Genomic DNA, 26228 nt, shown 5'->3' with positions numbered 1-26228 from the left:
ATAGGATAATTCTATAGTTAGCATGTACTGATTAGATTCTGACTTCCCCTTGTATCAGAAGCATGGCTGCAAATTACCACTAGGTTTTGCTTTGTTCTGTATTTCTACAGATTCTGATACGTTGAAAATGTTTAAATGCAGGTAAAGAGTAAAGACCACTGCTGATGCTTCTTCAGTTTGTTTGGGTTTGGTTTTGAATTTTGTCAAAGATTTTGTAAATGTGAGGGATATTCTCTTGTTGTGTGTATGTTTTGTTCTTTACATACATGTGCTTGACTGGATATATGAACGTTATTTCCGCTAGGTTTGTTAAATTTTATATCCTTTACCCATTGCTGTATTAAACATTTCCTGTTAAGTTTGGAAGCATTTGAACAACCAAATAATAATTTTAACATTTAGGATGCGCGTGTTTAAAAGGTTTTATGCTCTAATCTTTTTAAATAGGACTAGATTCTTTGTGAAGTCTAGCGGGTCTCTCAAGATGTATATGCTTCCTACCCCTCAAAAAAGACTCAGATGTACCTAAGCTTAAGTTCTGTGGAGCTGCCAACACTAGTTCTCTGTATTCATTGAGCTCTGTAGCTACATAAGCATTTATTACTGCTTTGAGACGTTCAGTTCTTTGTGAACTTTATTTTCTGGAGATAACAGAGGTCTTAAATTCTGAACTAACCATCACTTTAAGATGCTGAGTTAAAATTATTTTCTCTGATTTGCTGTTTCTACCTATGTTACCTTATTTATAGTTTCTTGTGTCACTTCGAATAATTGCTTTCCCTCATTACATTAATATGTATATCCCTCAAGTAGATGATTGTTCCATGCCCCATTGACTTGTCTGTTTATTTATTTTCCTTAAGTTCTACATGTTCATCTCTCTTAATAATCCCTCAAAAATCAGAGTTAAACTTGAAAATATCAAAAAATTAGAATCAATTTTCCCCTACTGTAATTATGATTTAGCCTATCGCTTAGGGCATAGCAAAGCAAGTGTAGGAACCCTAGATTGCACGTAAATGAAACTTCAAAGTTTTTAAGAATGCAAAAGAAGATATAATTACAAATTCTGTCATGCAGAAAACACTGCAAATATGGAGAATTCAATATTTAATCCCCTGATCTATCTGCCCTTAATTGATCAATAAGAGGAAAATAAATTGAGCATTTAGTCTTCTGCTTGGCAGCTTTGTGTTTAAAAGTTAATTACACTCAGCTTTTTTGCATAGTGTTTCTCTGCTTGCACATAAATGTAATTTGATTATTGTACTGAAACTTGCAGCAATTATGTAAGATGTAAAATACCTTCTACTTTTTGATGTACCATATACCAAAAAAAAAAATGGTTTGCTTACTTTTTAAATTACTTCAGCGTGGATTTTCAGAAAGTTTTCAGAAACCTTGCCAGTACCTATAAAAAAGAGTTTCATTTCTCTGTAGATCCTAGATTTAGGTCCTAGGTGTAGATCTTCCAGTCTTTTCTGTAGCCTGCCAGACTGCTGGGAGAGAACCTTGCTTGTCTACTTCTTCATTATAGTATTACTAGTAAAATTTGCAGTTGATTACTGCGCTCTGTATATTGCTGTTGAAAGACCAGTTCATCGTGTGCAAACATAAAGAGGACAAATATGAAGCCTCAATGCGCATGGATGCATGAGCTGATCTCCTCCAGGTCCTTTCTGTCTCTGCGTTGTACTGGCTCTAAGGCGGTGCCCTAACTTCGGTTTCAAAGCACGTGAAGGTATTTGCCAATGAATAATGAAAGTGGCTGCGGAAGAATGATAAACCTGTAGACTTTTATTTCCCATTTCTTAGGAATACATGCAGTTCTGTGGTCTGAGTGGAAAGACATGTTTATTTCCTGTATTGTATAATATATTACTGTTATTGTATTTAAAATGTTACCTGTGAATTATATTTGGAGAGTTCTCTTCTGCAGAGCTTCCCTAAAAAAACCAAAAAACCAACACCATAAAAACCCCCCCAAACAAACAACAAAAAAACCCCCAAACAAACAAAAGCACACCGGAGGAAATAAAAATATATTGTCACAAACACAGAATTTCAGAATGGGGATTTAGCTTCTCAGCAATTAGGCTAGATTAAAATGAACTGAAAATGTATTGTTTTTTTTTAAATATTTTCCCTTACATAGGAGGATGACAATTTTGCCCTAAGCCAAAATATGATATTTTGTTTTCTCATTTAAAACTGTGCATATTTACTAGTAAAACTAGCATAGTAAAGTTAGCAAATTTAATAATGATGTTTTGCTTTTACATTTTGTTTAATGTTTGCAAAATCATCTTCCCTATAGCTCCCAATGGTGCTTCCTTTACAGCACATTCTGTAATCACATTACTGATCTAATGAACATCTACCTCTTATCGTAATAAACTCTCTTTGTGTATAACCTCATTAATGCGCTGAAATAGTGTCCCCGACGGGTAATCCAGACTGTTTCATTGTAGCTCTAAAATTAGATGCTGTAACAACTCCAACAGTGTGAAAACTGCCACTTCAGCTCAAATGATCACACGTTTCTTGCAATGGTTTGCAATTCATGAACACACTGCAACTTGGTTCAAAATGAAGGCGGTTTTTGACAACAGACTGCAGAAATACAGATGTGTAATAACAAGAAACTTCCTGCTCTTCACCACATTAACCTTAAAATACACACAGCAGGTTCTATCTAGAAAGGAAGTAGTATTTTATGTTATGAGCCTGTTTACACGAGGTTATAACATGGCCATAAAAAATAAGTAAAAGGTAATACACAATCTTCATTGCACAAAAGTCTTGTCATGAGGAGTTATTTTAAAATTTTGAAGTGAAAAATAAATCTACTGTTCTGAGTTAGAGAATGGCAAAAATTATTACTTTAGCTGTTCAGTAATTTATTTTAAGGTGCTGGATTTTCTTCAAGCTATATACTAGCCCAGAATATTAACAGCTGCAAGTAGAAGGAGTACTAATGTTTCTACCTTGCTGAAGGGCTGAATCCATAATCCTAATACTGATAATTCAAAAAAACCCAAAAAAAACAAAAGGCCACTAGAGTTTTTTGATGTAATTATGAAATATTAAGGGCCAGATATTTTCTTAAAGAGTTAGAAGTCTAGTTTTTCATGGGTTTCTCCTCCCCTGAAAGAGCAAAAACTTAAGTAGCTGCTGTCATAAAAAACTATAGATGCATTTCAAAGGCTTGAAATGGAATTCTTCATATCAAATGGAATTGTTTTGATTAGAAAAATAATCGGAACGCTGTTTCTGGTAATTAAGAGATGAACCATCCATCTATATGCATTGTCTAGAAACATGACTTTAGCTTTGCTGGTTTTCTTAGACATGAGATACTGTTTACTTGAAAGCTGAATTTTCATTTCTTGTTTTTTCTATAGTTACAGATATTTATTATATTTTCAGTCATTGCTTTTGTTCATACTAATAATTTTCTTCAGATCCTCTACTATTTATAGCCATTAATAAAAGTATAAACACTGACTGGCAGCCATTGTTAAATTTCACATTACCAACTTACTACTTCTGACATCTAAATCACTACTTGTCAGTAGTGAAACAGCAGAACGGTAGGAGTTATAGAGAAAAATGCTGATGCATACATACTTAAATAAGGATGTTGCTGAGAGTTCCTCTTCCACCTTAATTATTGATGGGTTAGACTGTACGCCAATGATTCTCATCCCCTCCGGAGTAAATACAGTCTTTCCAATTCCCAGCTTGTTTCCTATTCATCAAAGATATATGCTGGTATTGTTTTACCCTGCAATTTTCCAGGATGACAGCAACTTGCTCCCCAAACTCTATATAGCACTGAAGCGCAAAAAGTCTCTGGTGAAGCAGAGGAGCAGAAAAGCCTGAAGTAAAACAGGCGATGAGGGACTTCACTGGTATTTGTGATTGAATAGGATCATGTCATGGCTAGCGAGTACTGTGAACCCTGGAGTGATACTGGGGGCTACGTTTGGAGGATGGTCCCCGACAGCTTGATATCCTGTGAAGAGCAAGCCTATCTGATGACATAACATATTAGATGGAGAGATTCAGGGTTTTCCTTTTTCCTTTCTCTTGTTGAGGGGCAAAGAACAGCAGCAATGGTGATAAAGGGCTGGGCATGCAGGGAGGAGTTAAGCAAAGCCATTGGCCTGAGCCCAGCTTCTCCTTACCTAGGGCAAAATATTGCACTGTCTTGCTATCTGGGGACTCCTGCTGAAGACAGCCTTCCGTGGGAATAATGCTAACAGACGGGACACGCTCATTTGCTTCCTTGGGAGTCATGTACTCTGCTAGCGTCAGGAAGAACTGCAAAGGATGCGGTGCTTAATGTATTTCTTCACACAAGGTTGTTATAGGGGCAGTCCTCAGCAGAGACTGACACCTTTCCACTGCTCTGGTATTTAGTGAATATCTCAGAAGACGACCTTGGGAACAGTCTCACTTCAAAGTGTGGCTGTTGTGATTACACGTGGAATTTTGTGCTTATGGAGCCCAGGAATCTAGCCTCCACTGGCTAGTCCTCCAGGGCAAGGGTGTATCTGTCCAAATGTTCACTGCTCTTTTATTTTTGTTTAGCCCACAAACAACACTTGAGAATTGAATATAGTTCTTGTACTGTGGTTTTCTTCAGGGAGTGGTTGATAAACCTGTCTACACTGATCTAGTAAGAAACCGTAAGTTAGAGTGCTGCTTTTAAAAGGGATGAGAGAGATACGTTAAAGTAGTTTAATTTTTCCTTCCTTTATCTGACAGCATTTTATTTTTTCAGTGAAGGAAATACAAGTCGATCAAAGCCCCCAGTGAGATCAGTGGAATTTTTGTTTTTTACTTGATAAGGATTGAAGATATAAATAAAGCTATAAAACTTGTTACTATTTGTAGCTTTTCCTCCTTTTTAGCCTTGCTATTTATGTTGATGATGTTATTAGATAATTCTGGGTGTTGAAAAGAAAACAATCAAATAGGTGGCATTTAGTTTGGAATGAAGGAAAACCGTACAGCAAAACTGTGGAAGAAATAACTGCTGTGGTCCTGTCACTTGCATAGCATTAGGTCAAATAGAATGTGATATGTCTTGGGGCTATGTATTCAGAGCTTACATCTCAGTTCAGTATGTTTTAAACAGCCAGCTCTATGAAGCTAATGGAAAACAGGATTGTATTTGCATGCAGATCCCTGGGGAATTGCTTCTTGAATATTTAAGGAGTATATGTCTGATGATATGTTCCCAGATTGCTTTAGAGTAACTGTATGGGTTTTCCTTAAAATGAAAAAGCTTGGGAAGTTCACACTGCAGATTAAATTATCATTATTGAAATGGTTAGGCGTATTATATAAATGGTTGGACAGATTATATAAATTGTTGCCTTTTTATTGTCAGTAGGGATAGTCTGTTAACTGTACTTTAACCTAGCCTCTTTGTATTTAAATAGTATTTTTGGAATTAAAAAACTGAGTAGGAGTGATGAGGTGTTTTTACACTTCTATAGCTTATTTTGTTCAGCTCATAGACAGTAAGGACAGAAAAGGCTATTGTAATCATTTAGTCTAGGATTTTATATAACACAAGACATTGGACTTTCCTAAATCAATTCCTCATTGTAGTAAAGACTTCTGTTATTTTGTTTTAGGAAAAAAAATTATTATTGTGATAATCTCCATCACAGGCAATTTATATCTCTCTGTTCTAAGGAAGTTGTTTCAGTGGTTAATTGCTCTTATTAAATCAATCAATCAATCAATCAAAGTATTATCTCCCTTATAATCTGAATTGCTTTAGATAAAGATTTGAGCCGTTGTCACTTTACCAGTCCTTTTTCAGGTAAAGGAATTAGCCGATTCTCCGCCTGATTTTTCTCACATGTAACCAAAAGAATATGATTAAGTGCCCTTTAACCCTCCCTCTGATAAGCTATAGACGCTGAATTCCTTCAGTCTTTTGCTGTTATGTTTTCCAAGCTGTCGTCCTCTTGCCTGTTCCCAAGAAACCTCTATGATTTTTTCACTAGCTTTCGTGTAATGTGTGCTCCAAAACTAGGCATTGCATTCCAGTTGTCATTCCAACAGTGCAAAATACAAGCCTAATTTAATATCTCTACTTGTTATATCCAGATTGTACTTTCAAGAAAGATATAAATCATTTTGATAGCGGTCTCATACTACCTGAAGCTCATTTAAAGATGATTATTAGCCATGCCCCCATATCTTTTCCATTATTTTGTTTCCCAGGAAAGAGTTTTTCCATCCTATTGCTAGGGCCTGCTCTGGTCTTCAAAGGAGTGCAGAAAAGCTTGAATTCAGGAAAATGTTTAAAATCTGCAAAGCGTACCTCCTATTGTGAAAACTTAAAATCTATTAAATAGTTAGATAGCCTGTACTCTACCTCAACCAGAAGCCATAGACTTGATTTAGAAATAATTAAATAAAGTTTTATGGTGTGCATTGTGTAGAAGATTAGACATCATGGCTGTAATGATACTTTCTGCTATTACTACTTCTATTTAAAGCAAAAGATACTGTCTGAAAATAACAGAGTTGGGAGCAACATTTTCAGTACTTCTATGGTGCCGCTATAGATAGGCTATTTGATAAAATCATAGTGGAGATGTTGTTATACTGCTGCTTAAAAACAGATATATTTTAATTATATTTTCATCACTTTGTTAAGCTTAGATTAATGGAATTTTGGAGTCACTCAACTAGAAATTTTTCTTTCCTGGCACAATGCAAATGTTAATACCCTTCCAGATCCCTAGTGATACACAATTTTTCTGAAATTGGAATTTGATTTTTGTTTGTTCATTTTTTGTTCGTTTTTAGCTTCCCAGTGAAGATGCTGAAATATTTGAGAGTGCCTCACAGTGCTTATCATTGTTGGTTCAGCTGTATGGAGGGAACAGTCAGGAGAGCATGTCTCCGGAAAACATGGACAGCTTTGCTGAAGTACTGAAGTCCAAAAAAGATACACGACAACTGAAGCTTTTGTTGAGAATTATAAAGAGACTGGTGAGTCAGCTTTTAAATATTTTAAAAGTCCATGTGTTTCTATTATATCATTGCATAATTTTTGGCTGTTTTTTTCAATCTTAAAGTAAAAAAGTGTATAAAAAATGTTGAAAACAAAATTTATGAAGTTAAAATTCATGTCTTTGAATTTCAGTTAACTTCCCTGGAGAAGGTAGCCTTCTACACTTAAAACCTCTTACAAACTGCTTGTTGGATTTCTCCTACTGCTGTTAACCATTCAGCTCTTTAAATAACTCATGTTATTTATGGATTTGTTTAGTACTTCAGCTTTAGGAAGTATTGGAACAATGCCTTCTGAACGAACTAACCTTGTAGCATTAAATAGCCGTTCAGAAACGCAGTGGTAAATAAAATGACATTTTGTACTTGAAATAGGTTTGTGCGTAGGCTGTTGGCTCCTCGTTCTCACCGAGTGATAGGGACCACTTCTGATGAAGTGGTTGTAATGTAGAATGCCAATCAGTGGGAATCGTGCAGGGGCTTATTCTCGTGATGGTATTGACGGGTAGGAGTTTCAATTCTATCATGCTCTGATATAGTGACATCACAGCAGTGTCATGTCTTTCAAGTAGCTTAGGTGGAAAACCTTCTGTAGATGTAACATTCTCTCAGATAATAGTATGTTTTTTATCTTGAAGTGTCTTGATAAGAAGCTTTGCCTGCATTGTCACCTTGCATTGCTTGATTAATTCACCCTTTACTCTCCAAGAGCAGTTTTCAATTAAAAGAGGGTAATTTACCCAGTGTAAGAGGCAGAAGACACTTGAATTTTGCCAGTGCAGTGCTGGGCTACTAGGGTAAGACCATCATCAATGGCGGCAGGAGTCTTCCTACTTACAGAGTTAAGGAGAAGCAACCCTTTTTGTGGAGCTTTCAGAGATGTTCCTGTCCTCTTTCTCCTGCCAGCTGTATTTACATCACAGGAAAGTAAACACCATACACTTCTTTCTAGTTTTGCTCAGTCCTATCCTTCCTTAAAAGAAGCATGAAAATATAAAACTGAAATTGAAATGATGTTTAAAATTCATAATTTCTCTCATTCTTGACATCATCTCAGGTTTCACTCCTTTATTTTCTCCTGCTCTTCCTGAAAAGAGAATTCTAGCAAAGATTTGTTTTAAAGACACTTACTATTGATTTTTGCTTGTCCTTGTGCTTCCCTTTCTGTGTAATCATTGTGCTGTGTAGAATTGGTTTTTGCTTTTCCCCGAAAGCAATAAGAGAAAAGAGGCAACAAAGTATGGAGGAAGGAAAGAGAAATAAGCCTGCAATATACATATTTAGATTATTTGATTTTAACGTAGCTACAGACTTGTTTCCTTTCCCTCCATTTTGAAGACCACCGTTCAAAAGTTGACCTAGCATGCAGCATATTTAACACAGAAACTTCTGTTGATTATCTTAAGAGAACAAAGCTATGCTATCAGCTTTTGAATCTTGCAAGTTCCTGTCCTTTTAGATCTCTCCTTTGTATACCAGTGATACTGGTACTTGTTATTTATAATATCAGGCATAGATTTTCTGTATTTATTTTAATGAGATCATAGGATTTCTTTTGAAAGCAGGGTTCATAGATAATTTGACAGATTATTTAATAAATCTTACATTATTTCTCTAAACCTTAAAAAGTCCTATTCAGAGGAGATGATTATCTTGTCAAAATTGTCATTATCATAAAAGACATTGAAATATAATCATATCTATTTAAGAAGGATTCAGCCCACATCAGCGGTTCATGCTGAATGTTGAAGCCTAGAGCAGTGTTTTTCTTGTGTTGTCTTTTTTTTTTTAATATCTGAGCAATATTTTAATAGAGGGATCATTAAGTGTTTATGCTATAGCTGCCTTTATAGAGTGTATTTCTGGAAATAAAGAAAAGGCATAGCTGTATGTCTAGTTAATCTTTGTCCAGGTGTTTCGTATGATGCCAGTGAGCTAATGGAGACATGTGTCTCAATTTCAGTCTTCGATTTAAAGCATGTCACAGAATGTATTGACATACAAGACGACCTTACCTTGATGAAATGGAAACTTATATCTACGTGTTGTTTTAGTAATAGTATTCATTCATTAAGTTTTATCTGCAGTGGTTGGAGCGGAGGTTTTGGACAAAGTTGGAGGTTTGTTTTGAGGTTTTTTGGTTTTGTTCTTGTTTTTTAGTAGTCATTTTTCATTGTAAACTTTGACCAGAAAATTGACTGCAGGGCAATATAGTCTTCTTGCAACACTTTCTTCACTGTTTTTTGCCCTGCAATTTTTTTTGTATTCATTTATTAAACAGAAATAAAGATATAGGCCAGACAGGGGGGAAAAATGTCTTCGTACAGACTTATTAATGGAATTGCCATGAGCAGCCCTTTTTGCAGGCTTTGTTTTGCTGTAAAAAGAAACCATTAGGAGTGAAAACCAGAAAAAATATGCTTTGAGCTAACTTTTGTAACTGTGTAGGTAAGGATCATCTAAAAGCTTTAAAGAGGCAGCATTGACGGTCTTCTTTTGTTTTGTTTTGGTATTTTATAATCACCTCTTAGCTTTCAAATCTTTTGGCTCTGTCAGGCCCAGGTTAACCACTCTTTTTCAAGAATGTTCTTCTTACTGACATTGATTCAATGGACGGAAAGAGAATAAAATTACTGAATCAAAGAAACAGGGTTTGGTGGTTTTGGGTTTTCTCCTCCTTCAGGCCTTTTACTAACTCTCGTTCTGGTTGCTTCATCTGGGGTTAGACAATACTGCTATTCAAATATTCTTCATCTTTTTTAGCACCATTTGTGTAACTGATCAGTGACGTCAGGGGAGTGATCTTTTCCCATTCTTTGATTCTTGGAGCCTCTTCTGCCACCCTTTATGGAAATCACTATCGTATCACTTCATCTCTTCTGTGAAGATATAGTGTATCTTATTACAGCCCAGTAAATCATCTAGATTAAAGTATTTCTTTGTGAGTGGAAGAAATTTTCATTTTGGAAGCAAATAGTTCATTTTTTGCCTGCTTTACTGAGAAGTTTTTCATTTCTTTTTTTCCCCAGAGGAAAAAAATCTACCTGCCGTCTCAATTTACCATCTAGTATGTAACGTAAAGGCAAGTGATTATCACCAGAATTTTTATAGAACTAGCCAATATCTCCACCAGACACATAATCACTGTGGGATTACACCTGGGTACTGACAAATAAAATGTTTCAGCTTTCAAAACAAGAGAATACTTTTTATTTCATCTAGTAATAAGGAAAAATTCCTCTGAGAAAAATGGATAAACATCAGGCTTTAATAGGCAATTCTGCACTCACTGTGGAGAGTGAACTTTTGTTCTGTGACTTTTACCTTAAGTACTTGTCAGAAAGTATACTTGAATTCTACCTAAATCGTACCTTTTTTTTTCTTCTGATCGTCTTTCTAGAACCTCATTTTCACTAATTTGCGTATCTTAACTGTCAAAAAGTTGTTCATCTCTTATTTGTGAGCAGCTAAGACATTTAGGATGTCATCTGCATGTCAGATAACCTGTGGGGGATACACATAAAGATTTCTCAAATTGTATTAGGCTGTATAGTAAGGATGTTAAGGCTAGAATGACAATACTTGAGCTGTGAAAAAGGTCCATAACTTTCATTAATTTCACTGCAGGACTGTTGAACACTAATTTGCTCTCCTTGCCAGTCTGGGCTACAGCTACGACATCACTGTGTGCCTGCAGGCAGATTTACTAGCCTGTTTCCAGCGAACCAAAGCCTCGGGAACCACTGATCAGTATCTCTAAAATATCATTCAAGTCATGTGTCCCTAAGTATTTCTGTCACGTAGATTAGTAACTTCGTCATCCTGAGTTTTATACAGAGATGTGCTGAGTTCACATCTTTTGAATTGAAAGTTGGGTGTTTGTATATTGAAATATGTGCATATATTTTTACTGTGATAGTTCCCAGATTAGGTCCTCATTATATTAGTCACTGATCATGCATTGTGGGGAAAGACATTTAGAGCTTGAAGAGATATACAGTACAGATAGCACAAGTGTTTGATTTAGGGTAGCAATTCTGCAATCCCTCTCTAAGTTGAACGTCTTGCTGGAGATTTGCTCCTCAGTAGATTCCTGCAAGTACATCTGCAGGGAGCTTCCATCAAAGAAGGTGAAACAAAATCCCAAGAGAGTTTCAGATAGCATCCTTTTTACGGCTTCATTGCCACAAGGAGGTGCTTGTGCGGCAATTCTCAGCAGAGTCTGCTTTCCCAGAGTCTTAGAAAGCTGCAGGAACCTGTTGGTGTATCTCCTGCCGAGAGAGCACAGTGCTCTCAAATAGGCTCAGTTAGCTGGAGCAATGCATCTTATGCATCTTTCTCCTAAAGTGAATCTTTTATGTATGCCTTTAATTAATTTCATTAATTACTAAGGTAATCCATAATATTCCATTGCTCTAAGGAATAATTTTATAACAATGATGCTTGTTAGATTGTAAATACAATCCTCACTTGTGGGTTGCTGACATGTATAGGTGTACTCACTATAAATGCATTTGTTGTTATATATGTTTTCCTTAAATTACATATCTTTTGAAAATCTGGATGACTCTTATATGAACAATATCTGTCCTTCATTAGTGTTAGTCTCTTATTTTCTAGTTGTTACCAAGCCTGCACCACTTCTTTATAGACCACCTTTTGTTGGCTTCAGTCTAATAGAGTAACGTCCTTGGGTAGGAATTAGACACAAATAACTTAAGATCCCACCAAGGAGAAAAAGCTAATCAACATTAAGATACAATATATATAGATCATAAACAAGACAGGTTTCTCAAAATGCTTTGAAGCAAATACATGGGAAGGATAATGCCTTTCCACCCTTCCCGCCGTGCAGGGAAGCTCCTTCTGTTTGCACACTCGGTCAGGCCTTTCTTTTAGGGTTTTAACAAAATTGGAGAGAGTCGACAGAGATGAGAGATGGGGAGGCCTCCAGCACCCACTGTTGCTTGGCAGCCTTCTGCCATGGCATTTCCATTCCCTGCAGGTGAATTGCCCCAAAGATGCCTCTCCTCCACTTCCTCTACTTCTGGGTTTCAATCTAGTCACAAAGTAAGCTTTCAAGTATAGCTTTTTGATTTTGCATAAGTTTTGACTGAAATACAATCTAATGAAAATCCTTTTTTAAAAAAAAAAAAAGTTACAGCGTCCCTGATGAATATTAGCAGTCGGCAGGGATATTTGTGAGTCAGAATTGCTGGGCCAGGCCTTTCCCTTTAGTCAAGAAGCAATATATTGAGTTTACAGCAGAGTTAAAAAAAATTGGTTTAGATTACTCGGTGAATGCAGCTAATCACAACTACTTTTAATACAGTTTAAGCAACAATTAAACAATTATTTAAATAGAGCCAGTGTAGTGTAAATTAAAGGAATTCAGCATTTGGTGAACATAGTTCTCTTGTGGCACAGCCCCTTTGCTGTATTTTGTGATTTACTGAACAGAGAATTGAGCCAATATTGACTATTTCATCTGAGTAATTTGGATTTTTTTAAAAATCTTACTTAAGCCGTGTTCTGAACTTTGTGTTCAGTTTGTCATGTTCTATGGGCTCTATCAAATTCTCATGGAAATGAAATACTGTACTTTAATCATTAAACCCCAGTGGAAGATTTTTTTTAAGCTTAGTAAAGCATTTTCAGTAGCGCTAAGAAGGAAAACATTTAGTCAATGAAAGTGTGATTTTTGCATAGCCAAAACTTAAGAATATCCTAATTTATTCTCAGACATTCTACAAACAATACCAAGTCCTAAAATATCAATTATTTATTTTATAACTATTTACTTGATATTAAGAATAACACAGCTTTCCAAAAAGCACTTTTTTAAAGTACTGTATGAAAATGTTATTTGTATGTCTAGCAATACTTAGGATATTCAGATGTGAGATATATATCCAATATGCGATTGGATATATACACATATCAAATACACATATGTATATATGTATGCACATATATACACGTATCCAGACACGTATCCAGTATGTGATTATCATTTGAGATCCCATGGCATTCTTTATAGTAGTATACATAGTTAATTTTAATTTGACTAATTAAATCCTGTGTATTGAAATCCAGGACACAAATTTTCACTGCATAGGTCTGAAAAAGATTTTCATTTTTTATCTGAAATGGTTAGATACTGTTTCGCTTTAGAGGCATGTGCATGTTTATGACCAGTGTGCCTGGCTTATGTAGCTTGTGAAGGGCTAAATTCATTTACACTTTGTGTAACTCATGGAGTGTTTTCAGGATGCTGAGAAGTAGTACAATATGTTAGCACTGTCCTTGACTTTCTCTTTTTTTGACATTTGCATCCTATGGTTTCTATTGGAGGGAGGAGAGGGAAGAATATTTTGTTATTTAGATTTATGCACTTGGTTAGAGCATTTAAAGAATTTCAATAGGCCTTTTCTGTTTCTGATCAGCGTTTCTTTTCATTTACCTCTTTGAATTTTACAAGATCCTTTTTTTCAGTTGACCAAAATCGTTAAGTGTAGCATTCTAAAGTTATATACTGATGAGTTTTCTTTCCAGTACTTATCCTTCTGTCTTATGAAATTAAACAGAGCAAGTGTCCATGGGTAAGTCTCAGTCACTGATGCAGTCCCTGGAATTCTTATCTTCACCTGTCTTGTCACTTTTGATCCTGTCCAGAAGGTCTGTGGCTGATACCAGATTGCAGAAAACTTTGCTATTCCTTGATCTAAAGCACTAGATGGTACAAGAATGCTCTGCTTATTTCTTCTTACAGAAAAGGCAAATATTTAAATCTCAGTAAGATTGTCCAGGCTTATGGGATCACTTATTTCTGGCTGCATCAGCATCCTCTTCTGCTGGGTGAATTTTGTACTTCTCTGACTACACTTGCTCTAATTCACTTTATGTGTATAGTTTGTATCCCTGTGTATGTATAACAGTAAACACAGTGTATTTTATCTTTGTATGTGACTTGGGGCATACTTAACTCAGAGCGTCAAGAAATTCTTAACAGCTGTGAGAATTAGCCTTTTATTTTAATTGGATCTAAGCTGAAATTATTTTTTGTTCAGCTGATCACTGGACTCCACGAGTTTATTCTATTAAAAATACAAGGCTTTGTATAAGCTGTGGTAAAATCAAAACATTAAGTAGTTATACGTGAAGTCACATGGTGAGGAATTTTTTATGCAATTAACTTGCCATTTGGGGGTTTATACAGGAGTTTGTATAGCTTGGAAACTTTTGGTTAGGGAAATATTTACTGAGACTTCTAACTTTTGATGTGATTTAGGTCCCACCTTTTTGTAGCTGGTGAGTGATGTGTCTGGAATATCCAGGGTTATCTTAATCTAGAGGTGCTTTTTTTTTTATATATTCACACTTCTGCAATGACTAATTTGCTGTCAGTGTTTTTACTGTAACTGTGAAGTACTTTCTCTGTATCAAAGAGAGCACACTATCCTTCATCTGGTATTTCCACCACATAGACAAACACCTGCTTTGCTAGCAAATCATGTATTGGGTTCTCCCACTCCCAACCCCAAAGTTCAAACAGAGGGTTATTTTAATAGTTTTCCTTAATTTTTCCTCAGCGTTTGTTTTGATGCTGACAACTTTCTAATATACAGCTGGATGGCTCCTACTTTTGCTGCTCTCTGCTTTGTCCTAGCAGCTTTATGTTTAATGTTAGTCACCTACCCTCATAGGATACTGTGATTTTTAATGTTTGCAAAATATTTCATGGTCCTCGGATAAGGAGTAGGAAATATCAACAACATTTTTCTAAGAGGATCAACTGACACCCATTGAATAGGATTAAATTATTAAAAATATTTTCTCAGCTTGAATGTCAATACCAGGTTGCACATATTTCTGGGGTCTGTAGCGTTAGTGGGAGTGTATGAGCAGTAGTTGCTGCTTTCATTGTTATTATAACTGAATTGCATTAGTGCCTGTAGACCAGGACCTCATTGTGGTAAGTTCAATGCAAGCACAGTAAAGAGTCATTTCTTGCTCCAAAGAACAATCCACCTTGTTTCCTGTATTCAAAATTAGCTCAAGGAGTTGCCTGAAAGTGACTCTCCCAAATAGGAAGTAATTTATCGCAAAGATGACCATCCTGGGTAAAACAGATCCTCAGGCAGTGTTCAGTTCTGTGCAAGCAGGAAAGGGATTTTATCTAGTTGCTCCTGATTATTAAAACAAAAGTATCTTCATTTTATTCCAAATGTAAGCTCTTATGGTCACAGGAGTATTTAAAAATCCTTAGTCTTCATCTAATCTTCATGTGAGGCCATTACCAGCAACTAAAAGAGCTTTGAAAGATTTTGTTTGCCCATGTTGAAGACGAGATACAGGTATGCATAGAAACCAGGTTTACTGTGACTTTTTACAAACTCATATTGCAAACCCTTCAACAAAACCTCCCTTTCTTATTTCATCTATTCTCTTAAACTCAGTCTTCTTGCTGACAAGTTTACTGGGGGTGAAATAGTCTGTTACATTTCAGCATGTAAGTAAAATTTTAGCTACCGTGTACCAGGAGAAAATCTAATGTAGGAATTGGATTCCCTACTGGGAGGGAATTGGCCCTTCCTTTGACTTCTAAATCACCTAATACTTGACAGCCAGAGTAAAAAGTCTTGACATATCCTCTTTGTTGATTCTCAGTGCTGCCTTATTTTCCTTGCCAATGTTTCTATCTATTGATTTTTTAAAATATATTTCAAGTTCTGCACTTTAATATGGGATCCGACAAACATCAGCTGTGTTTCACTTTCTCTAGGTCCTTACCCTCTTCATCTTATAAGGCTAGAGCACTGTTGAGAAGCTGGTGTTCTCAAAAAACTTGCCATGAGTGAATCTGCAGGTTACACAGAGCTTGATTTAATAGCCAGTGTGTGGATGCAGATAAACAGGGAATATAGCTGGAGTGATTACAGGGTGGTATTGTAGAGGGAGACAGTCTTTGGCCATCAAACTCTGAGGATGTGGGACTCTGAGGCACATGAATTAGGCAAAGGACACATATAGGCTGATAGGGAATTTCTCATATGGGTTGTTTGTCAGATGGAAATTATGAGTAAAAATATGACATAGATACAACAAAAGTATGCTGGTCGTGCTAATGAGACCAAGCAATATGACCATATAAAGCAAAAGGAGGGCAGTGCTTAAGGAGTTGGAGACGGTTGGAAAGATCAAAGATGAAAATTATTTTATAAGCATCCGTCAGAACAAACATGCAATGAAAGAAAACAAAACAGTTAAAGTTTTTTTCCCTGGGTATCTCATGCACCTAATGGTTGGTTGACGTATTTGTTAACAGTAAGTGCATATTTTTCAAGTTCCCCAACAGGGGGCCCATGCTTACATACTAATCCCTGGGAATGATAACCATATCTGGGCATTATGAACATGGTGCTGCACAATTTCAGATGAGTCCATGTTTTACGTAAATGTTCTGAAACAAGGTTATGTTTAAAAATAGCATTTGTGTGCATTGAGGTTAGACTTTCAGTAGATTTCTACAGTAACTGACCCCCCCCAAGTTCAAACACTGATTCAATCCAGCATCTTCAGTGATGAAACCTCCACATTTTAAATTATGAAGAGTCTACTAGTTAAACATTTATAAAGTGCCCAGTGCTGTCACTTCTTTAAACTATTAAAATGTAATGTTTTTATACGAACATCATTATAAATTTATAACAAATTTAATTTGTGGTGATGCAGTGTTCTATGGGCTGTGAATTACTGTCCTAAATTTCAGATAGCAGATGCTTTATCTGGGATGCAATGCCTAGTTGATGAGTTCATATGATGCAGCATAAGAATATCTGATAATTTGCTTACCAGCTCTGCTCTGCTTACACAGCTTGCTTTTTTAGACCTGTCAGGGGGAATTTTAAGAGCAATGAAGTTGACACGCGATCCTTAGTCTTATCAAAAGCAGATGATTGCCTAAATCCTTTAATATCAATAAAAAAGTACTTCTTCCAGTAATATGAAACGGTCATTTAGAAATGGATCAACAGATGCATGTAATTTTATAGTATAGAATCATAGGGTTGGAAGGGACCTCTGGAGTTCATCTAGTCCAACCCCCCTGCCAGAGCAGGGTCACCTAGAGCAGATTGCACAGGAAAATGCGTCCAGGCGGGTTTTGAATGTCTCCAGAGTTGGAGAGTCCACCACCTCTCTGGGCAGCCTGGTCCAGTGCTCTGCCACCCTCAAAGTAAAGAAGCTCCTCCTCATGTTTAGGTGGAACTTCCTGTGCTCAAGTTTGTGCCCATTACCTCTTGTCCTGTCCCCGGGCACCACTGAAAAGAGCCTGGCCCCATCCTCCTGACACCCACCCTTTAAGTATTTATAAGTGTTGATAAGATCCCCCCTCAGCCGTCTTTTTTCCAGATTGAAGAGACCCAAATCCCTCAGCCTTTCTCCATACGAGAGGTGTTTCAGTCCCCTAATCATCTTGGTAGCCCTCTGCTGCACCCTCTCCAGCAGTTCCCTGTCCTTCTTGAGCCGGGGAGCCCAGAACTGGACACAGTACTCCAGGTGTGGCCTCACCAAGGCAGAGTAGAGGCTGAGGATAACCTCCCTCGACCTGCTGGCCACACCAATGACTTAAAGTTCATTTCAATAACTCCAATGACTTAAAGTTCATTTTTAAGGAAATATACTGGTTTACTTAATTGCAAGAGAACTGTTGTAGAGCATAACCCCAATATATGTTGAAACATCAAAATGGTATGTTCCATAGTGCATAATACTGTGCTATGTGGATGAAAATCTGATCTTTATGCTGTAAATCCTTGGTAATTGTTACGAATAGACTTATTGCATATTAGCATTGCATCAGAAGAAGATAGTTGGTATCAAAACCTGCCCGTACCTGTGCTAAACAAAATATGTATATAAAAATCTGCCATGTTTATATGATGTGAGGTATATATAGGTGATGCGAGTTATGTATACTAAACAGTGGGGTCCAGGAGACTAATAATTTAAACAAATTACATTATTTGTAACTACAATTTACTATAGTCCCATTTCGCCACTGAAAAAAGAAGACATAATCAAGGCAGAATACCTCGTGCTCATTCTAACTGAATGCCTCTTTTGTGGCTTTTCATGCAAGATGCTGTTGTTTCCAGAGAAGTGCTGGCTTGGGGTTCTCTACCTGTCCCCCAGCAGAGGTTTTCCCTGTGGTGGGCTTGGAGAGATATAAAAGCAGAATTTCCCAGGGGAGCCTGGGCCCAGTGCTGCTGGCCCTGAGTGCCGGAGCAGAAAAGCTCTGCAGGGCTTGCTGGTAAAGCAGCATGTAGTCAGCCCTAAAATTTTAACAAAGACTCCTCAGTGAGTAGCTGTTATTTTTGTTAGAGCAAAAGTCTAGACAAAGCAGATTAGGGTTAAAATTCAAAAACAAATTAATCTTTTGCAATTGGAATAATTCCCATAGAAATGAGTATATTAACACATCCTCATACTGCTGCTTTTCTTCAAAGTCCTAGTAGTATTTAAATACTATAAAAGGTAATTTTTAGTATACTCAATAAAATAACAGGTTTACATAAAGCATAAAAGAACTCATTGTTTATAAAGATCAGGGCCCCCTTTTGTCATTTTAAACCATTAGTACAGTTTATGTATTTGCAATATAAGTGGGGGTATATTCACATAATGGCACACAATATTTATTTTCAAAGTCTATAACTATAAGATGGCTAAGAGTAATTTGTGCTCCATATATCAGTCAGATATGTGTGGCTCTGACTCTGCTAATATAGCAATATTTCTTTTAGCTTGGTGAGGAAAATGCTTATTGCTGAAAAGCAAATTACAGCTGTCATTGAAAGATTTAAATAATATGCCCTCAGGATTGCTCGAGTGGACTGTTGCTCCACTGAGGAGCTCTGATGACATCAGAGAGATGCTCATGCAATTTATTCATGTAATTGTAGGTCCAAGGTGGAATATATATTACATTTTGAAGGTGATGTTATTTAATAATGAATGATTTTATAGACTTTTCTAGTCTCTGTATTGCCTTCACCATTATATTTGTTAGGATCCTTTTCTCGACATGTCTTTTTTATTCTACATTTCCACCTCTAGTTATAAGTTTTTGATTCCTCTCTCCTGAACCAGGTGCTCCTGATTTTTCTTGAAACTTAACTTTTTTTTTTCTTTTAAATGAAGCTGAAAGCTTTGTGGGAATTGATGTTGAAATCCCGAGGAGCAAGAATGTTACAATGCCTACTTTCATCTTACACTTTGACCACTGCAGGTTTCAACAAGATTCTCTTCCCCTTCTTGCAGCTTCACACTTAATTTTGCATAACTATTTATGATCTCAAGAGTACATAATTACATTAGCATACTGCTGTGTGCTTGTGTGTGCACACCTATTAGGCGCTTATACTGTTCTGTAATTCTTTAAAATTTTCTCATTAAATTATAATTTCTCTTATTTTTTTAGTATTTCCATCTACATAATGCCTAAAAGTTTCTAAAATTGCTAGGGTTTGAAATACCTTAATTTTCCGAATTTATTTGCAGAGATTCTAAAGGTTATCTAATTTCCTGAAAGTACTAATTACTTACTCCTGAATATCAGGCCTACAAAAAGTTTCTCTGGTTTAGCATCCCAAACCATTAGGTACTTTAAGTCCTAGAAAAAAAAACAACCAATGTATTTCTCTTACAAAAGGATTAAAAGAAGAGAGCAAAGAATTGACTGGGGAGCAGAAATTCTATCGTATACTAATTGTTTTGGTTTAATAATTTAAATTCTGTTTGAGTTTAAGTTCCTTCACTTGCACATTTCAAGAAAATGAAATATAGTGAACTAGGGTGCTGTGATATGAGACTAAACTACGTGGGAAGCCTAATAGTCTTCCTAATAGCAAAGCTAGCACTGGTAGGTTTTTGGTTTTTAAAGCTTGTATATGTGTCTTTTTCCTCACTCCCCTTTTAACAAACGTAAATGGGAGATGGACCTAGTGATGATGTAATCAAGACTTTGACCCACAAAGTTCAAATGGTTTTGAAATGAGGCACGCCAAATTTGTCCATCTCTACTAGAAAATAATAGCAGCCATACGTCAATCTGCCAAGATTGTTGTATTCAATTCTTGACTAATACCTTGTAGAATACTTCAAGAACTGATTCATTCAAGAAATACGTTCAAGAAATGATGATACTTTTAGTTGAACTTGGATGAGAAAGTAGAATGCAAATGTAATTGCTCTGACAGTGATTTAATGACTCTAGGACATCTGGGAGTAAGGCAAGGTGCAGGGGGCAGTGGCAGGATGTGGATTGGAATATGAAAGGAGCAGCATTGACTATTGATGAATACGTGTATGTGAGAAAGAAAAATTAATGACGTCTTGAAATGATTAAAGGTGAGAAATATAAAGCAGTGATGAACGCTATCTCGGTATCATGGCAGCATTGCAGCTCTGAATGTAGTTCCCAAACAATAAGAAACACATTAGATTTTGCAACTACTGGACATATTGACTTTAGTGTGATATGAATCCTGTGTCCCGCTCTGTACAGCCTGTCCCCTCTATAGCGCTGCTTTGATCCAGCTCCCCACCCAACTTACAGGTGTTCATCTTGCAGCCTCACTTCTCTTGTACCTTTCTGTTCTTCTTCCCTGTGATGGACAGGGGTGCGTCTCCCACTCTTTTGCAAAGAAGATGGATCAGAGCTGGACTCCTGTATTATAATGTCCATGGCAGGGTCTGTGCTCCAGTGAAGTTGTGTGTGTTCAAGAAGACTGTAGGGAGAGAGGAGGGGAACCAAAGCCACCTTGTATTATAGTGTCATAATTAGTTGAGGTCTTCTAGAGACATTTTCTAGCCACAATGACATGATTAGTGAAAATAGAGAAGTTCTGGAAACCTTACTTGAACTCTTATCCAAAAGGTTCAATAATATCATACTTAGCGGTATCATGCTAACATCATGTGAGCTGCAAACGTTGTTACCCAGCCACTTGTTTAAAAGCAAGCAAAAAGAGCGTTTATGTTTTAAACAGAAAATCCACCAAGGTAGCTGAAACAGCTGGCTAACTCCTAGTACCGCACTAATAAAGCAGCTATAGATGTGGTAGTCTCTGCACTCCCCCCCCCCCCGCCGCCCAGTCTTCCATCAACCCTATTGCTCTGCAAGGCAGCTGGTGCAAACACACTGACCCACGTGGTGTGCAAAGGATGCGGGTTCCTCCACGGAGCAGGGACTGTGCTCCAGCCGGACCTGATGCCACGCTTGCAGTATAAAAAGTTATGTATTATGTGGTCTAGGGGCCACCATAGAATGCAAGCATCACTTCTGTGTCTCAAACTGTATGTTTATGCAGTACTCAGTACAGTCTTGATTTTGATTTGAAGCTTAAGACGGGTAACTAGAAGGATTAATCAGACAAAAAAGGAGTAAAAATGAAAAGAAGCAAGTTTGTAGCACTTGAGTGGCTTGAAGGGCCCTTTCTTCTTAATCATTCCCTGGACAATCATTCTTTTAGATGCTGTATCTTATCATTAGTAAGAGTTAAAATAACTTTTTCAGACTAGTACATATGATTTCAGACCAAACAAACGTTTCCTAGTGCCAGCTGTAGAACAAAAGACAGAATAGAAGGCAAACCTATTGCCCATATTTAATTACATATTTCCAGATGTAAGAAAGACCAGACCTTAAATTCAGGGATGGTGCTGGAGTTGCACATTTTGGCTTTCAGTTCACCAGTACGAGAATCCTGATGAAAAATTTAGGAAAACAGGTTATATATTTCTAACATAATTTATATATTGCTAGATCTAATGCTTGGAATATTGAGATGTCTTATGAGAGAGTTGTCAAGGCTTTTATATAAAACTAGAAAAATCAAATAAAGAAAGCTATAATATTTTCTGCCACTCAAATGGCTTGCAAAGCTCATTATTTTTGTGTTATTTTCCTGACATTGATCTTTTCACTAAAACCACGTGGTTCAAAATAGAGGGATAATTAGCATTAGCCCATTTATGAGAAACTGCTAGTGACAGAAGCTTATTTATTGTTGTGTACAATTAAAATATGATGTGAACACATGAGAATTTACATTAAAACAAGATTGCAGCTTGTCAGCAGTTTCCTTTGTTCAGCTGTGTGTTTATTAGGCTACAGCTGCTCACCTACTTTTGTATGACTTTATAATAATAGTAGCAACGTCTTCATTATTGGAGATGTTTAAACCAGTTTGATTACACAACATACAAAGGAAAAATATATCTAATATAACCTTTGTTAAAGAACTAGATCTGGAAGTAAAATTATATACCAAAAAAAGAAAAAAAAGACCTTCCTGTCTTATCTCTTTATTACTTTTGTTTGGGTTTTTTTAAAATTCCTTACGATAAGTGTTGTTTATGCATAGCACCTAAGGTGTTTTATGTGGATCATTTTGCTGTTTTATTTGGACAACTTCAGTGCATCTACAAATAAACAACTTGAGACCTGTCAGAAAAAAAGCACATGCATTTTTTTCCTAATTCTGTCATTATACGAAGTGACTTCTGCAGAATAGTTGCTGTTAGTTTATGTATTTAAGGAACTTTGGGAGTTGTAGTCCTGCTATTAAGAGGGTCAGCTTCTTTATGTTCCTTGGTGTAGATGTGCTATGGGGGGAGGTCACACTGAAATACCCTCACCCTTTTCTGGCTCCTGTAACTGGAATGGGGGGTGGTATTTCAGAGCCTACAAAGAGCAAAAGAAAAGTTTCATCTGTCATTAGTGCCCTGCTGACATACAACATCCTGAAGGAACACAGGGCAAGATTCAGGGCCCTTATTTCTGTCTGGCCTAGAGAAGTGATCAAGCGTAGAGAAGCCATCAGCAAGTCCCAATAACATGATGTAAAAGAAAGATCTGGGAACCTTCCAGGAGCTTTCTAAACTGGAAGATTTTGTGCTTTCGGGAGTAAAATAGGACCATCATGTCTTCAGTGTGCCTAGGGGGCACACCAGCACTATTAACTTGTGCAAAGATGATTCATATTGTTCTCCAAAACAGTCAGACACCGGTCCTATTAATTTATTTTTTTTTACAGTCACTATGCGCAAGTCTAGCTGTCATGTGAACTTCCTGAGAAGATAGGTATCAACTTGCACAGCCTTCTCGCTGGCTGCATGTCTCTTGTAGCTGTCGTCGTATTTCTGTCTAGAGGGTTTTATTTCTCATACTCAGCACTGTGCATAGACAGAGTCATAGCCCCTGACTTTGAACAGAACCTTAGTCTGGTTTTCTGGAGCAGAAGCAGGATGAACGAATGAACAGGCACTTGGGTCACTATCAAAAGTAAGACCTTGAGCATACGTTTCAGGTTCATTGATGTGAACAGAAAGAACTGTGCTTAAGTGATTTCTTGTGACTTTCCTGGCGGAAAACAAAGTTTCCTTCCTTCAGCTTGCTAATGTCTGTGAAAAGGTCATTTACCTCCCCACCACCCCACCCCAATTTTTACTTTTGTTACAGAATGAAAAAGCAGCAAACTGTTACTTGTTTGGGAAGCGTTCAGGTACACTGGAGCTATGATAGTTATCAGTCTGGCATGTACAGCGATTGAATGCTTGCTGCTACCTTCAGTACTCGCTGTTCAAATTACTCATACTTTTTTGTTTGGGAGTTGATGATGAAAGGATGTCTCTGCTTTTTGTTACTTCTGCTGTGAGTTTCTAATGTACCATAAAGTCTCACTGCCCTGTATGAACATTCAGTTTAAACGCCAAGCGGCACTTACAACTCTGATCTAGATTCATCACTTGTGATTTTAATGACACATTTCTGCTATGTGTTTTTACCTAAATGTGATATCTTTGACGTTGATTTAAATGGGTTATGTTCTCACAGATTATTATTTCATTTGCATAAAATAATTTATGTAAGAATATCTTGATATTCTAATGCTAAAATTTGGTTGTTTCTAGTTAAGTAATTACAGGTGTCAGTAATTTTCTAGAATTATACCACATAATACATAACCATTTCCTTATAGTACTTTCCTCATTCATCTTTAGTCTCCAAACCTAGGCAGAATATGTGGGCAGAAACTTCTGAGTGGCACTGTTAGAGGTTTGCCCTCTGATGGCATTTTTACCTTTGCAACTTTTGTTCAAATCTAGTTATTAATTTTAAAATGTGGGACGTTATAATTATTATACACTCCTGTGAAGTCACAGAGGAAAAAAGCCACGTATGTTTTGATGTTCTCACATTTGAAAACTGAGGTTTTAAAAAAAACGTAGTTTTAACATTGTAGAAATTGCTCACTAATGACAGTTTAATCATAGGGTTAAAACCAACTGGGATCTAAAGCAAAGAAGAAAGGAAGAGGAGAGGTAAGAAAAAAACAGATAGAAATATCACTATACAAGAGCATCTGAGCTTAACCTTGGATAGCAGAATTACTCGGGAGGGATTTTAGCTATCCCTTCAGCATATAAGAGTGAGACAAGTATAATTAAAAAGTGCAGCTGCACCTTGCAATTTTCAAAAGAAGAAAACTTTTAAAACAACCCAGATAGTGTCATTGAAACCCAGGGAGAAATACACATAGTTCTTGAAAGCTTGAATTTTAAATAGTTTTAATTAAAATATGATCTACTATCTTTTACTTCTCAGTTGAGTTCATATACTTCTATATTTTTATTTCATTACAATGATTTATTTTTAACTCTTCAAAATGTACCCCTGCTCTCAATTGTAGCTGATGTTGACCGGTGTGCTTGCACTCAAGTGCACTAGAAATACAGATGAGAGAGCAAAGTGATACCGTGTTATGAAAAGTTTCATGCCCATCTCCCAAGAAACTCAGCCTTCGGTTATGTGCATGTTTGCAGTGCCACTGAAGAGGGAGTCTATGCAAACATTTTTGTTCGCATGTTTATCCTGGTTCACGTAGTTTTAATCCATTCAATTTCTTACTATTTGGTCTGGATAAAGCCTCATATCAAAGCAAAAGTCAGATACTATCCTAAAATTTTTAGGCTTATTCAAGATGTAGGTAAGTAGACTTTGGTTCAAACTTGGGAAGTGGTAATGAAACTCAAAGCCAATGTTTATTTTCTTACAGCTCTTGTGGAAACAACAATGAATATTGATAGAACATAATGTGAGCTGAATACATTTTTTGCAGTGGCCATTTATAAAACAAATAGTGTTTTGCTTTACTGAAGCTGATATCTGTTAGATAAACTGTTTTCATGCAAGTATGAAAAGTTTCAAGTCAGGAAATGTATCGTTTTGTGGCAGGTTATATTGTTGTCACTTAATTTCCTTTATAATTTTGAATGGCAGAATAGTAGTTGTAGTGTCGTAATCTATACTTTAAAAATATTTAAGATTAAAAAAAAAGTTCTCTTTATCTACCTAATGTAGATACCTTACTGCTTAAGCTTTCAGCCTTGATTTAGCTATAAAGCTGAACACAATTTGATGGAAAGAAAATACTCAGTGTACGTGTTTGAATTTGGTGAGTCTGCCTTCCTAATTTAATGACCCTGATTTTTATTTACGTTCAACTAGCATTGGTTTATTGATCAAAGAAAAGGACTGGGGAGGGAAAAGGATCAGGCCAAATGAAATATAACTGTAGGGAAAGAATTTTTGCATAAAAGACAAAGTTTTAATCCTAAATTAAATCTTTTATTTAATTTTTAATTATTTAAAATATTTGTCCTCTATGAAATGCAGTGAAATTTTAAACCAAAATGTTGTTTGGAAATGATATGCTAAGGTGCTTTGTACAAAAGGTTAAGGTGTAAAAGACTGTTGGAGAGTTTCAAAGCTCAGTTCTTGGCTGGTTTTGTTCTGTTGCTGTTATTGCAGTTCTTACATCAAGGAGAACACACTTCACCAGTTAATCTATGTTGATAATTAGGTGGATCTTTAATAACTTTCAAGCTCATTCCCCTATTTCTATCGTTAGTCCAAAAAAGGACACATACTTCCATATGAAATTCTTAGGACTTTTAACTAGCAGATTCTAAGCAAAATGTATCATTATGTACATGCTGATATTACTGCAAGTAGAAACTGGAGAGGTCATTGGGTTTCTGACAGGATGAAATTTCCCCGTGTAATCATTTATCTGGTTATCAGAGAAACATCTCTGTAAAATGTCTGTATT

General features: G+C 36.5%; 1 protein-coding gene across 6 annotated transcripts in view; it reads left to right on the top strand.

Moving 5' to 3' along the window:
* Positions 1-26228, top strand: part of ULK4 (unc-51 like kinase 4) — a 246624-nt gene that overhangs the window by 182493 nt on the left and 37903 nt on the right. For all 6 annotated transcript variants that reach the window (XM_063325376.1, XM_063325375.1, XM_063325378.1 and 3 more), the window contains one exon: positions 6841-7026. In XM_063325376.1, coding sequence (XP_063181446.1) covers positions 6841-7026 — 186 coding nt within the window. The remainder of the gene's footprint in view (positions 1-6840; positions 7027-26228) is intronic.

Source organism: Chroicocephalus ridibundus, chromosome 2 (genome assembly GCF_963924245.1).
Source record: "Chroicocephalus ridibundus chromosome 2, bChrRid1.1, whole genome shotgun sequence".
NCBI classification, from domain to species: domain Eukaryota; kingdom Metazoa; phylum Chordata; class Aves; order Charadriiformes; family Laridae; genus Chroicocephalus; species Chroicocephalus ridibundus.
The sequence above is the reverse complement of the archived record's forward strand: the minus strand, read 5'-3'. Positions and strand labels throughout refer to the sequence as shown.